At 31.5% G+C, this 16,179-nt stretch overlaps 2 protein-coding genes across 2 annotated transcripts; both read left to right on the top strand.

The window, feature by feature from the left end:
- The first annotated feature begins 228 nt into the window (after window positions 1–228).
- On the top strand, window positions 229–4,850 carry LOC101209265 (putative disease resistance protein RGA1). Its single transcript, XM_004136710.3, has one exon. It carries the CDS (start codon window positions 1,979–1,981, stop codon window positions 4,655–4,657), a length of 2,679 nt encoding a protein of 892 aa, XP_004136758.3. The 5' UTR covers window positions 229–1,978; the 3' UTR covers window positions 4,658–4,850.
- Window positions 4,851–9,397: 4,547 nt separating this feature from the next.
- Window positions 9,398–11,866, top strand: LOC101209021 (putative disease resistance protein RGA3). Its single transcript, XM_004136709.1, has one exon. It carries the CDS (start codon window positions 9,398–9,400, stop codon window positions 11,864–11,866), a length of 2,469 nt encoding a protein of 822 aa, XP_004136757.1.
- The last annotated feature ends 4,313 nt before the right edge of the window (window positions 11,867–16,179 follow it).

Below are 16,179 nucleotides of genomic sequence, written 5' to 3'. Positions count from 1 at the left end.
TTCAATATTTGAGATTGCATATGAATGTCACCCCGATTGGATTTGAGTTTGATCGTTATTTGGGATAAAGTTTGAAGATGTCCAAATTGCATACAAGGTAGATGTTGGGGTTTACAAAATTTAGTTTAACGATTCTAAGATAGAATTTATGGAAGTTGATTTAGGATGGATAATTGATTATAACTAAATTCAATTTTATTTTAATTTGAAATTTATTTAGCTTATCTTTTGATTTAAGTTTAACCAATTTTTGAATCAAAATTTCTATTTTGAATAGGATTTCAAATTTAAATTATTTTATTTAAATACTAATTGGTGTTTTTTTGGTAAAGTTATTGGAAACATATTGGAGAAAGAAAAAGTGAAAAACTAGTCGATAAAGGAACAATTGCAAACATAAACCTAATAAAAAAAATTCAAGTATAAAAAAATTTCGATCCAACTTTTAAGTTTATCAGCTATGTATCATATGTTTGGTAGAAGTCTATTAGTGATATATAAGTTTAACCGTTATTTTTACTCGTTGCAATTTATTCTTATTTTAATCAACTTCGCTCATATCCGGTTAAATTATACCAAACACTCACTTTAAGTTTGTTTCTTAAATATTAAAAAGTTGTTAAATTATACGAAATACTCTTAAACTTTTTATAGATTTTGAAAAGTTTCACTTTTACTCTACTTATGTCTTAGATCTTGAAAACTACTAGTTTAGAGGATACTAACACCACTCCTTCACCGTTCTTCCTTACAAGGGAAAAGAATATACATGTGTGTGTATATATGTGTGTATGCAAAGACTCGAGTTTTGGATTGTATATATATGTGTGTGTATGCAAAGGTAGGAAGAGAGGCTATAACAAAGCAAGAATAGAGTTTATTTGTTCATTAAAGGAAGGAAGAGAAAATACCTCAACGAACATTTTTTGGTCTTTTCATGAAAAACCAAGACACAAATTCAATGAATATGTATTTGATAGACCGTATTTGATAGACCATCTAAATTCTTTTTGTGAAAACAATATTTGTTCTACACAGAACGAAACAATTTTAAAAAAATAACATTGCATTTAGTAGAATAAAAAATAAAATAAAACTAACATATTCGTGTTTTAACATCCAGTAAAATAAACTAAAAAATAAATTAGGTTAAATTCCAAATCTTGTCTATATGATTTTGATAAAGTTAAAAAGTTAGTACATATGTTTGTTAAAATTTAGATTTAAAATCCTTTGCCTCTATGGTTTGCTATGAAAAGATGGACAAATTATAACTTTATTTATCCTGTAAATTACATCATATTATAAATTAAAAACTTTACAATTTTCTTTTAAGAGAAACATGTAGTTTATTGCCAACAAATATTGGGTGAATAGTTGTAACTATTTTCTAATGGTTACAATTTCAGAATTTTACTACCAAACAGATATCTAAAAACCAAAAACATAACTTTATTTTCATTTAATTCCTTGTTTTAAAATTTTTGTTTTCAGAGCCTCTAACAAACACGCCACGTGTTTCCAATAAGATATAAGACAAAGAGGGGAAAAGTCATCTTAAACATAAAATAGTCCTAAAGAAAATCATTATTGTAAAGATCAATTTATCAATTTTTTGGTCTATACCCGGGTAGGAAATATGTTGAAGTTGATAGTTCAGATTTTATACTAACTGAGCAATGTTCCCGTTAGCAAAGAAAAATATTGCACCGAAATATATAAATTAGTTTCAGCTTCTCTAAAACTCCTCCTATTTAAATTATTGTCTATATAATTACAAAACCTAAGAGTAATCCTATTCTATTCTTGAGAGTAGAAGGAAGAAGATACCTTTCCCAAGAGTGTTGAGTTTTTTAAGCTATCTTGCTTCACAAAAAACACAAAGAATCACCATGGAGTAAGTGTTTATATCAACTACCCTCATTTTAACCATTCCAAACTCAAGAAAATTGTGAGAGCGATATTTTCCAAAAATAATATGGCTCATTGCATCTACACCCAAGCTGAAAATATCTTGACTAAGCTAAAAGATTCCCCACCCTACCAAAAAAGAATAGAGTATGCGATGTCGAGCCTTAAAGCGGTTCTTTTGGATGCTGAAGAGAAGCAAGAACAAAATCAACGTCTACAGAACTGGCTAAAGGAACTTCAAAATGTCTTTTACCAAGTTGAGGACTCCATAGATGAATTCAAATGGGAAATCTTCAAACAAAAGGACATTGGAAAACAGGTACTTGCCCCTTTCTCGTGCTCTAATCAAATTTCTGCAAATAAATTGAAACAGAAATGTAAAAGGAAGCAAGTATGCGACGAACTCAATAACATTGCAACCAGAATGTATGAATTTCATCTCAAAGTAAAGCACATTGATTCCATAAGTATGGAGACAACACACACTTTCCCTAGTGCTTCAGAAATTTCAATAAGACACCTGAAACCAAGTTGGCAATTGCTTTACCCTTTAATAGATGCTTCCAGAACATATGACGAAATATATGATGGAATTTTGAATGTTTTCAATGAATGTACTCATGTATTCCACATAGTTGGGGAAGCCGGTATAGGTAAGAGCACAGTGGCCAGATTCTTGTACAATCATAACAATGTAGTTGGTAAGTATACTTCAAGATACTGGGTTTGTGTGGAGGAAGGCTTTAATAAACATAGATTGGTGAAGGAGGTTTACAGTCATGCAGACAATAAAGAAATTTGCGAGGACTTGACGACAGAACAATTGCTTTCTAAGGTTAAACGACTTCTGAAAGTGGAAACTTTTTTGCTCGTCTTTCAAGACCTTTCAATCACCAACTTGAAAGATCGTTCCCCTTTAGTGTTAAATGAATTATTGGAGATGGGACAACATGGCAGCAAGATCATAGTGACCACACAAACTGAGGAAATTGCAAATTATTTACAAGACCGTGGCTACAAGACTGAGAGACGATCAAAGGAAAATCTGGCGAATGGTGACAGAGTATCTGCACACAATCAGTCGTTAACAAAAAATACCCAGAACCAAGCAGTTCCAGGTTCACAAATTGAGGAAACTGCAGACGCTATAGCAAACAAAATCTATGAACACAGCCTATCATTAACAGAAGATGCTCAGAATCTAGAAGTTCCAATTCCACAAGTTACAGAAGATACTAATATTGGCTTGGGGATCAATCCAGATATCCCACCGATAAAGCAAGATGATACGGAATATCAAACAATTTTCAAACTTGAGAAACTGTCAAAGCAAAGTTCATCTCGTTTATTCAAAGAATATGCTTTCAGAAACAGACAAGAAGTAGAAAATCCAGAACTCACTAAAATAGTTGATCAACTTTTGGAGAAATGCATGGGAGTTCCTTTGGCAATAAAGTGTCTAGGAAGCTTGCTATCTTCAGAAACTAGCATAGCCAAGTGGAAAAACATCGAGGAAAAGTTGTCGCTCCAAGAGAAAAAGGAAAACGGTATTTTACATGTACTCAGAGTTTGCTATGATCAAATGCCCTCACAACTGAAGCCTTGTTTTCTGCATTGTTCTCAATTACCTAACGATCGCATAATTTCTTCAAATGATATGATTCAGTTATGGATGGCAAATGGGCTCCTCCATTCACCTGAAGAGAAGAACTCAACTATGGAAAATATAGGTGAGAAGTACTTCATGGAGCTATGGTCAAGATATTTCATTCAAGAAATTGAAGAACATGGGCTTGGCTACTGGATTAAATTGCACCCTCTCATCCAAAAACTTGCACACAAAATCACACAAGAACAATCTGAGGGCTCGGGGGGCAACAATCATCCCAAAGAAGTCACTGAAATAAGATCCATAGCCTTTCAAGAAAGAAATATGGTGCTACCTAATGCATCCCTAACTGAAAAGTGCATCTGGAAGTACAAAGGGTTAAGATTGTTGTATTTAAGCAATGCAGACCTACAGGAAATTCCAAATTCCATAGGAACACTCAAGTACCTGAGATACCTCGACTTGCATGGCAATACGAAAATCAAGCATCTACCAAATTCAATATGTAATCTACAAAGTTTGCAAACCTTAATTCTTGGATCTTGTTCCGCACTTGAAGACCTGCCCAAGGATATAAGGAATTTGATCAGCCTGAGATACTTGTGGGTAACAACAAACAAGCTTCGTCTGGACAAAAACGGAGTTGGAACCATGAATTCTCTGCGGTTTCTTGCCATTGGAGGGTGCAATAACCTAGAAAATCTATTTGAACGCCCAGATTGCCTTGCAGGCCTCGAAACCCTAATGATATATAATTGCACTACCTTGAAATTGTTGCCAGACGAGATGAGATATCTAAAATCACTACAAAATTTGATGATTTGGAGTTGCAAGCAACTTACACTAAACTTAAAAGAAGTGGAATTCAAGCTTCAAAGATTCACGATCAAAGAGCTTCCAAGAGTGGAAAGATTACCCCAATGGCTTGAAAACTCGGCAGAAACTTTGAGAACCTTGCAGATCATCAATTGTCCCATAAGAATAATGGAACGACAGGGAATTGAAAAGTACGAAGCAGTTGAAAATACCATAATCTATGGTGCTGTAAGGTTTGAAATGGCACCACCAGGTTACGACTTCGAACACCGGAATTTGGCAGTGCGTAATGGGAATGAGGAGATGCATATATATCCTTAGTCATTGCTATTGATTTTTGGAACTTACATTTGTTAATGTAGTCTAAGTGTGATAATGGTTCAAATTTAAAATGTTAATATCTATGTAAGTGTGTCCGCTAAACATGTTTATTCTAATTTGTAATTTTTCTGGATCGTCTTCTTTCCTCCAAATAATTCATACATTAAATCAAATTGTTTCTTTTTTCTAAAAATTAAGTTGTCATCGTTCAATTATTGTCAATAGACTTATATGAGATTGAATTTTCCATCACGATATTAAAAAATGAGTATGACTCAAAATCATTTAACCATAAAGTATTGAGTTGGATTGGTTTGGATAACTTAAATCATTTATTTATTTATTTGAAGTAAAATGTTAATACCTACAAAATTGGTTTCATTATTTTCATATATTTGAATTAAAATTAACAAGCGAGTTTGAATTTACATAACAAAAAATTTCTTTTAAAAATGGTAAAAAAAAACTATTTTTAGTTGTTGGAGGATGATTAAAAGAATAATGAAATAAAAGAAAAACAACGAAAGAAAGGGAACATTCATTTAGGCGAAGAAATCCAAAATTGGAGAAAGTCCACTAGCATTGAAAAGAAATCCACTATCCACACACCCTTGTCTCAACTATCAAACTAGAGAATACACAAGAGGGATTTAACTAAAATTAGTACCCAAACTTCTCTATTGATATTAATGAGATTTTGGATCAACTTACACACATCAAATAACCTACTTGACTCTAAAATATCTATGTGATAAGAAATCTCATGAGAAATTAATTCTTAAATAGGTAATCGTCGTAAACTAAACCCAACCATTTTTAAGTAGGGGTAAGTGTCCAACTCAATATTTTGAATTGGTCCTATATCGTGACCAATCGAGTAAAGTGAATAACCTACAAAGCTTCATGGGTTTAAGCTAGCACACCCTCAAATTTTTGCATTTAATATCATAATAATTTAAGTTATAAAAAACTATTATGATAATGATTTTAACAACTATACAAGTTAGAGGACTCAATTTTCATAATTACAAATTTTTGCAATTTTTAACTATAAAAGTGATTTTTGCAATTTACCCTTAAATGAATAAATGAGAGTGAGATTCTAAACCTTTTTATTTGACACTCATTTGGGTTCATTTGCGTGTTGTCTTAATTATTCATTTAAGCTTAATTATTTGACACTCATTTGGGTGCTGTCTTAATTATTCATTTAAATCACTCGTTAATTAGCTGTTGTGTTAATCATTTGACACCTATTTGACATCTTTTAATTATTTGCATCATTTGACATGCATTTGATCTCTTTTAATTATTTGACACCCATCACACATTAATAATTACTTACACCTATTTCTGCATTAATAATTATGCATGATTAACTAATTAGCATATTGTATTTAACAATACCCATTTTCCATTTGGCCTATTAATTAATTAGCACCTGTCATATTTGACGTTTTTAATTTTTGGTATCTTGAGTTAATTATTTGACATCCATTTGGTCATTTGACTATTTTGATTGATGAATTCTGCCTTGACACCCATTTGACTATTTGATTGTTGGGCTGATTAATTAATTGTTTTGCATCTATTTAATTAGTTGACATCCATTTGGCTATTGCCTTAATTAATCAGTGTGTTATGGATTAATTATTTGGCATCCATTTGGAGGCTATGTTAATTATTTCATTTGGTTAATTAATTAAATGATGTGTTAATTATTTAGCACCCATTTGACATCCATTTAGCATACTGATTTAACTATTTGCTATCTTTTTAATTATCTAGCCACCAACTTTACATTCTGTGTTAATTGTATGTATCCAATTGTTATCTTGCGTTAATAATTATCCATTTGACATATGTGTTAATTATGCATTTGAAAATAATTATTCATTTGACATACACTCTTAATTATACATTGTTAATTAATTAGCACCATATATTTGACAGTTTTAATTTTTGGAGGCTAATTATTTGCAGATCGTTAATTATTTTAACACTCATTTGGCCTCTTATGTCAATTACTCATTTGCATTATGTATTAATTAATTAATCAGCATGCATATTGCTAAAATTATTTGACATCCATTTATTTATTGCCATCTTGCATTAAATCTACTTTCGCACTCTACAGTTGATTAATTCTAGTCTGAATTAATTAATTATTTTACATATTTATGAATTAATCAATTATTTTTTATATTTCTGAATTAATAAATTATTTTGCCTATTTCTGTTAATTAATTATTTTGCTTATTTCTGTTTCTGCATTAATTAATTATTTTGCATCTTTTTGCATTAATTAATTATTTTGCATCTTTTTGCATTAATTAATTATTTTGCATCTTTTTGCATTAATTATTTATTTTGCATCTTTTTAAATTAATTAATTATTTTGCATCATTATGTACTAATTAATTATCTTATGTACTAATTAATTATCTTACATGTGCTGTATTAATTAATTATATTGCCTCATACGTTAATTAATCATCTTGTACATTTTGCATATTGCTTACATTATCTTGTATTTGTTTTATGTATTTATTTTATCTCACAATATTACTCTTCAAGTATTTTTCAAATTTTATAATGTTTTGTCATTGTTATTATTCATTTTTCAATTGAAATATAAAAAAGTAAATTGGAGAAAAGTATTGTTTTTTATGGATTTTATAATTTAAATTCCATAAATACATGAAATTTTTTCGTTTGAAATTTAATTAATAGATTGCTTTTAAATAAACACATGGGTATGTTTTCTATAAATTTATTAATTCTTAGATACATGAAATTTCTCATTAAACACCTATGATAGAGATTAAAATATCAAGTTTTGATATTTTAGTATTCTTAGTGTGAATAAAAAAAAATCTTTAAAACAAAAATAAACATTTTTTAATGGCTTCTATGTCACTCATACTTAACAATTCATGCTTGGATAACCATTTTAAGGGTGTTGGAGGGTGTTAACACCTTCCCTACACACAACGGACTCCCGAACTTAAATCTCATGAATTTACGCATACCATTTTTTTTCTTTTTTTGGTGACCAATCACACCTTAATATGATTGGTGACGACTTTAAAACTATTTATTTATTAAAATTAAATAAACGAGGAGGTCGGCCGCTCCACGTCACGACACTGGACATTCATAATTGAATGCTTTTTTAGCATCACATCTATGGTTGTGTGTTCATAGTTCCTATGGGAAAATTTTGATATTTTGTGGACAAACAGGAACCTTCCTAAATAAGCTGAGTGAAGAGGTAAGGAGACTTGACTTGTTAAGGAAAGGCATGAAGGGAGCATATTAATGAGAATTTTTTTTGTGCCAAGTCCTGTCTATTTACCTTTTTTGGCTTGAGGTTGAAGAGGAAAAGGAAAACTCAAACCAACAGATAGCATCAATTCGCTCTGGTTCGCCGGTTTATGTTTTCTCCTGTTGTACCCCTACATTAATCTTGTTACACTTTTAAGAGCATACAATTTTGTAAAGGTAGGTATAACTTTAAATATATTAAAAGTGGCTGCTAACTTTATTTTTTTCACCATCAAGGGAAAGAATATGCAATTGCCTAAGATTTCAGTTTTGAATTAATTCTGCCGAGGCAGTAATCCAACATTTTGGAACAAGTGATATATACATACATACATACATATATATATATATATATATATATATATATATATATATAAATGAAAAAATGAATAATGAATAAAGTTTAATAGTACTATGAACAATTTACTATGCTATCACCATTTATTTTACAGTCTGCATAAAGATTGATGACTTAATCAGAGATAAAATTTATTTAAAACCATTAAGGCTAAATCATTATGCAACAGAAATTGATAATTTTAATGAGATGTTTTATAATAAAAATAAATTGTTGCACATTTAAAAAACTAAACTAAACCATTGCTTACTAAAATTGAAAAACGAAGACTTATGGGGAACTATTTCATTATCAATTTTGTTTTAAAAAATTAAGTCTACAAATTCCACTTAAATTTATTGGTTTCTACATTTTTTGTTGTCTACATTTTAGAAGTATTTTACAATTCGAACCTTCCAAATTTTAAAACTAATGAAAGAAGTTCTCAAAACTTATAATTAACTAAGAATTCAAATGATAGTAAATATGAAAATCATGCGTAGAAACAGTGAGAAAACAAACACAGTTTCCAAAAACCAAAAAAAAAATTATCAAAAGAGACCTAAATTATAACAAATTTAAAAATGCGTGAGTTAAGTTATAAACTATGTTAGAAAAGGTCGACCAACCAAAAATCTCATTTGAGCTCCAAGAAATATCTTGAATTTTATTTGTTCCAAATTGTGGGTAAAAGTTTTTGAACTCACTTGCAAAGGGGCTTGCTTAGATAACATTTAAGAGCTATTCTAAATATACATCTCCAACAAAATTGGGTAGCTTACATAGTCTCAATAATTAACTAAGAGGTATAGGTTCAATCCATAGTAAGATTAGTCGAGGTGCACCTAAGTTGATTCAAACATTCACAGATATAAAAGAAATAAAAATTGAGTTGCTTAAAGAACATTTAAGAGTGCTCCTGTCTAATACACATTTCCCTAAAAGTTGAGTAGTTGAGTAGTTGAGTTGCTTAGAGAACAACTTTATGAAAATGCAACGAATCCAAAGGGCAATATAACTATCTACATTGTTAGCCATTTTAAACTTCAACAGAAACAGCATTTCCCATAAAGAATATGGCTTATTGCATCTATTACCGAGCTGAAAACATCTTGAGTGAACTGAAAAACCTCCCAAACTACCCAAGAAGAATTGAGTATACCATGTTGAGTCTTAAATCAATTCTTATGGATGCGGAAGAGAAGCAAGAACAGAGTCGTGGTCTACAGAATTGGCTAGAGGAGCTTCAAAATGTATTTTCCCAAATTGAAGGCTTCATAGATGAACACAAAGAGGAAGCCTACGAGGGTATTGGTAAACAGGTACTTGCTCCTTTCTCGTGCTCCAGTAATCAAATAGCACGTACTTGGAAAATGGAGAAACTATTCGACCATTTGAATGAAGTTGCGGCAAAAATGTATGAATTTAATCTTACAGAAAGGCACACTGGTGCCATAAAAACGGAGACAACAAACTCTTTCCTTACTGCTACTGAAGTTTCAACAAGACTCATGAAACCAAGCTGGAAAGTACTTTACCCCTTAACTAATGCTCCGAAGTTTTATCAGGATGAGCGGTACCGTAAGATTCTGAATGATTTCAAAAACCCTACTCTAGGGTTCTTCCACATAGTTGGAGAAGCAGGTATAGGTAAGAGCACACTTGCCAAATTCATTTACAATGATCCAGAAGTAGAAGGAATGTTTCCATCAAGATTGTGGGTTTGTGTGAAAGAGGAATTTGATACACAGAGATTGATGAAAGAGATACTCAACTTTTCATATTCTCCAGCAACTTGTGACAATTTGACTACAAAATTGTGCCCCACAGATCAATATCTGAGAGAGAGAACTTTTCTGCTTGTTTTTCAAGACCTTTCAATCAAGAACCTAGATAATTGTTCCCTGTTTACAAGTTTATTGATGATGGGAAAGCCTGGTAGCAAAATCATAGTGACCACTCAGAATGAGGAAATTGCAAATGCTATAGAACTAACAATGATTTACAAGGTTGGGCAACAATCAGAGCAAAATCGGAGCCAGACAGCCCTAGACACGGTTACTAAAGAGACTGCAAATGTTAACAACGCCGACCAGTTCGTTCAAGCTAACCCTTTGGGTAAGATAGATCAATCTATCCCTTCTCAAACAATATTCAAAGTTAAGAGGCTGTCAGAAAAAGATTCCCTTTCTTTATTCAAAGATTATGCTTCTACATATGAAGGTAATGAAAAAGATATAATGAAAACTCTGAAGAAATGTAATGGAATACCATTGGCAATAAAGTGTCTGGGGAGCATGTTATCTCTAGGTCCTCCAGCAACTAAATGGATGGAGGATAATGAGCGACAAAAGGGAGATAATGAGTCTTCTAGTACATTTAGTATACTTAAACTATGCTACAATGAGATGCCCTCACACCTGAAGCGTTGTTTTCTTTATTGTTCTCAATTACCAAACGATAGCATACTGTCCTCAAATGATGTCATTCAGTTATGGATGGCAAATGGACTTCTCCGTTCACGCCAAGAGAATTACTTATCCTTGGAAGACATAGGTGAGATTTATTTCAAAGAACTATGCTCAAGATGTTTCCTTCAAGATGTTGAGGAATATGGTCTTGGCTATTGGTTTAAAATGCACCCTCTCATTCGGGAACTTGCACGCCTCGTGCAAAAACGAACTAAGGACTTGATAAGCATTAAACCAGTCACCAATGTCACATCTATAGCCTTCCCAGTAAGAGATGAGGTGCCATCTAGTTCATTTCTAGCTGAAAAATGCATCTCAAAGTTCCAACACTTAAGATTATTGTATTTAGGCCACACAGATCTACAGGAAATTCCAAATACTATAGAAACACTGAATCACCTAACATACCTCGACTTGCAGGGGAATAAGAACATCAAGCGGTTACCAAATGCAATCTGTAATCTACAACATTTGCAGACCTTGATTCTTGCATCTTGTTCTGCACTTGAAGAATTGCCAAAAGATATATGCAAGTTGAGCAACCTCAGATACCTGTGGGTAACATCAAACAAGCTTCGTTTGCACAAAAATGGAGTAGGAACCATGACTTCTCTAAGATTCCTCGCAATTGGAGGATGTGACAAACTTCAAGATCTATTCGAACGGCCATCATGCCTTGTACGCCTTGAAACCCTAATGATTTACGATTGTAACTCTTTGCAATTGTTGCCAAACGAGATGGGGTCTCTAATATCGTTACAGAATTTGGTGATATGGAGTTGCAAACAACTTACACTGAAGGGCTTAGAGAAAGTCGATTTCAGCCTCCAAAGATTCACAATCAGAGAGCTTCCAGAAGTGAATAAATTGCCTGAATGGCTTCAAAGGTCGACAGAAACCCTAAGAGTCCTGGAAATCATCGATTGTCCCATCAAAGTGGAGGAAGAGGGAATCAAAATGTACAAAGCAGTTGAAAGTAAGATAATTCAAGGAGCTGTAGACATCACTGGGAATTTGGTACGGCGTAGTCCAATGGTAACGAAGAAAGTACAGATGACAGGTAACTTCTATTAATTCATCCATTCAAATGCATGAGCGGTTGGGAAGAAAGAGCAGAATTGTGAACTTCTATGGTCCATTATGAAAGGAGTTTGAATAAAAATATAAAAATACATTATATCTTTTTAGTACATGAACTCGCAAAATCTTTGAGCCAAACACATAAAGCCTAAAGAGATTGTTTGGACCAAGTAGTGGGAGTAGAAGTTGGGGAGTACGTGAACCCCACTTCTTATTTAGCGTAAAGAGTTCGTGGGCTCTGCTACTAAAAAAATTGTAATACCTTGGATCATAAGAGTACACAACTTTACAGCTCCTGGAAGTTCAATATTTCACCTCTTGCTCCAAACATTTCCTAAATTAGTTATTTACTCTTCATGTACCATCAATCACTTGAAAGGATTATGCTCAGCTGAAAAACAAAAGACTCTTGATCAACATGTCAGAAGCTCAAGTCCCTCCACTTTCAATTATGTATTTTAAAAAATAATGATAATAAAATGGGAAAGTGTGTCCTACGCCTTCATGGTCACTATCTATGATTTTTCGAACTTCAAGGCTACACTTCTATCACTAGTATCACTCTCTTCAACATCTATATCTTTTACCATATGTATCTCTTCATTGTTAATGCATTCGAACATCTAAAGTGATGTTCCACCTTATTTAAGGTGGCTTCCAAGTGCTCAATATTAATTAATTTCACATGTTTAGAGGTTCCCAAGAGAGAGAAAAAAGCTTCACAAGTTTAGAAGACTCAACTTCGTTTTCATTAGTATCAAGGATTAAAACATCGATATTGAGATTTCAACCTTAACAAATATATCACAGATGTATCGATAAAATATCAATATTGATGGATATTTATGTCATGCAACTTATAAAATTTATTTTTATAGATATACACATGTCGACATATATGTTAATCCTTGATCAGTGTACACAAGTTTAACCCCTTCCAAAGTCCACCCATGAAGCCAAATAACACTCTTTCTCCATTCTAATACACATACCTCCCTCGATATGTCCTCGATTTTAGATATAGACATCATATTGAAACTCCAATTATAAAAAAAATTGAATAATTGCCCCTAACATAGGATGTTTAACCACTACCATTGTAAGGTAAATTAACCCACACATAATGTCTACACAAGATGAAAGGTACTCCACATCTCTAAAATACATAAGATATAAGAGTATAAAAAGAAAAGAATTAAAGTAAATATATGAGGAACTCATAACTCATTCATAGTAGCAATATCAACCATCACATAAGAAACTCATAAATGCCTTCATACTAAAAGTAACCAATATTCATTGCCAACAATGACAATGGCTGTCTATTTAATTGTTAAAGAAAAACAGCTTTTACAATTAGTGAATTACTCAAGAAAAAACAATGAACATGACAGAATATTAGAATTTGAATACGGAATTTGCAAGGTTAGAACAACTCAAAAGTTCAAAAGTAGTTCGAAGATGAATGTTCCATTCTTTTCTCTTTGAGTTTTACTTTTCCAACTCTCATTTGCTATTCAAAAGATTTCTTCAACATTCCCTCTTTGAGACTTCATGTTTTGAATGAGGAAAAGTTTTTTATCGATTAACAAGTCACAAGTGTAAAGCCCGATTACAACACTTGACAAACCACAAAAGTGACTGGTCAAGTTAAAAGTTGAGTGTGATTGTAACTAATCTAGTAGTAACAAAGTCATTTATGCAATAATTCTTAGGCACCTATATAAAAATATAATTAATTTTTTCTTTTTTGAAAATAAAAATATTAATAAAATGATGAAGATGCTATAAAGATGTCAACCTAGTTGAGATGTCCGGTGCACTAACTTATACAATTTTCTTGTACTATGAACTTTTCTCTCTATTATTAAAATTAACATTAAATTATCGAGGAAAAACACTTAGCTTAAAGTTACTCTAACAAAAAGAAAAAGAAAAATGAAGAGAATAATAATAAATAAATAATTGTAGACCCATGCAAGGCTACTTCATCTTTGCATATAATTGAAAGAATATGCAAAATAATAATTATAATAATTTTAAGTTTAGTCCCATCTCAATTTCAAAATTGAAGAAAAAATAGTTTTTAAAAAAAGAAATAATTGAAAATGAGATGAACTTGAATTTAAAACTTAATAAACTAATATTAATAAAATAAACTATATTTATTGTGGTCCAAATTTAAATTTAAATTTAAATTTAATTTGAAATAGTTTTTTTAATAATTAATTTTAAATTATATTTGATTTAAAATGAGCTATATTGAAAATATTTAACTTACAAATTAGTCATATTCAAGATAAATGAAGTATGATATTATTAAACATAATCAAACATAGGTAAATTTTTATATATTTTATTTTTTAGTTAATCATTATCAAAATCCTATCCAAAGAATTTGATTTTTAAGTCAAACATTTCTAAATAATTAAGTTAATCAATTTAAAATAACAAAATTAGAAGGGTGTCAACTTGGTTGGAATGTTCGGATTCTCACGAATCCTTAGGTCTTGTCTCTTCTTTGCAATTTATATCTTTATATTATCTCATCTTATGTATTTTTCATTTATATTATTATTATGAATTATTTTAATAGTTGTACCTCGCTTCGATCAGGCAACATCTTTTTGTCACCCATCGCCTTGAGGCGATTAAAAAGTTTGTGTCTTAGAGCGCGCCTTGCGCTTTGCAAACAAGCATTGTTATGGAGTATGAAGTTATACACCATTCATCCATAAAAAAATGTTCCTTTTATATATATCTATATATAAGAAACAAACTTTTCATTATCAAAAGGTGATTTACAAAAAGAGAAGGAGATGAGATATCTCCTCACACCAAAAGGGTTACAAACAAGATGCCAAACTAGAGACAATCTGAGATAAGCTAAAATTACAAAATAATTAACAAGGAATGGACAAAGAGTGACAAGATCTCAAAACACCTCCCTTAGTTTGGTGTTCAAAAGGAGTGACAAGTTTCTTTCGCACCATAGCTGCCCGAAAGGAGGGCAAAAACCTCATTAAAATTTAGACCAAACAGCTTTGCTAGACCAACACAAATCAAAGTTGGAAACTTATAGTAGGACTTTCTAAAGGCAGCCATATAAAAAGGACAAAAGAAAGAATAAATGCATCAAATTTACTCACTTCCTTTACAGAGAACGTACCAACTTAAGAGGAGAGACATATTCCAAGCATCCTTTGGATACAACAATGTTTGTGAAAGTATTTCTTGGACAACAGTCAATTCCAACTTAGAAGTTGATCAGGATGGGAGACAATTTTTGTTGTTCTTTTTTAATGAAAATAAGAGCTTTCATTGGAAAAAAAAATGAAAGAACACACCTGCCGTCCCCCTTTACAAAAAGGGGATTCCATCCATGTGAAATCACGTCTATAGATTAAGGTATTTGAAATCGAAACTCAAAGGGAAATATGAAAATGAACAATGGAACAAAGCTTCTTGAGATGGGAGATAAATTTAAGAATGAAGAAAGAGAGGAATGGGCTCCAAGGTTTGAAAGACAACATGTCCTATAATGAATGCTACATTACCCACCACAAAATTTCTTAAATTCCTGCTCCTCATCAGTTTGAAAATTGGAACTTATATGCAATGCAAGTCAAACCTCAAGATTAAAAAATGTGTTCTTTTTCCAAAAAGTTCTTGTATAAAACTTTATTTCTCCAGAAGATACATCAACATCTTATCCTAGAAATGATGGTGCGTTTAAAAGAAGTGAAAGAATGTTTTCTTCTCTTAACAATGGAATGTTCAGTTCTTTCTTAATCTTTAAAGAGTTAGTATGAATATCAAATTTTCTCCGCTTAGTAGCGTAAGTCCTAAATTTTTTTCAACTAACAAATGAATTACATTTAAAGTAACAACAAAAAAAAGTATCTCATAATGATTTAGAGCAGAGGAAGAATATAGTTTTTGTTCCTTGGAGATAACAAGTTACAAGAACTTGGAATTTGTAAAAGGAAGGATTGTTACCTTTAAGAATATTAAAAATGTTCTCGACTCCACTATCAAAGCAAAGAATATACAATTACCTAACACTTGAGTTTTCTATTAATTCTATAAGCGAATCAACAATGGTATTAGCTTTGTTCTTCACTTATATCCACAAACTTGTTTAGAAAGAATTAATTTTGGACAAATTGCAAAAACTACCCTTAACAGTTGTAATTACACCCTTAAACTTTCAATTTTAAGAATTAAACCTTCATGTAAAGTTTAAGAGTTCAATTTTTATCATTTGTGGATCCAATTTCTACTATGGTCCAATTTTTACACTTAGA

Source organism: Cucumis sativus, chromosome 3 (genome assembly GCF_000004075.3).
Source record: "Cucumis sativus cultivar 9930 chromosome 3, Cucumber_9930_V3, whole genome shotgun sequence".
Classification (NCBI taxonomy): domain Eukaryota; kingdom Viridiplantae; phylum Streptophyta; class Magnoliopsida; order Cucurbitales; family Cucurbitaceae; genus Cucumis; species Cucumis sativus.
This window is presented reverse-complemented; position numbering and strand designations above follow the sequence as displayed.

What these genes read in the sequence shown, in the direction of transcription:
- LOC101209021 (XM_004136709.1), top strand. Translation starts at nt 9,398, where the DNA reads ATGGCTTATTGCATCTATTACCGAGCTGAAAACATCTTGAGTGAACTG.
- LOC101209265 (XM_004136710.3), top strand. Translation starts at nt 1,979, where the DNA reads ATGGCTCATTGCATCTACACCCAAGCTGAAAATATCTTGACTAAGCTA.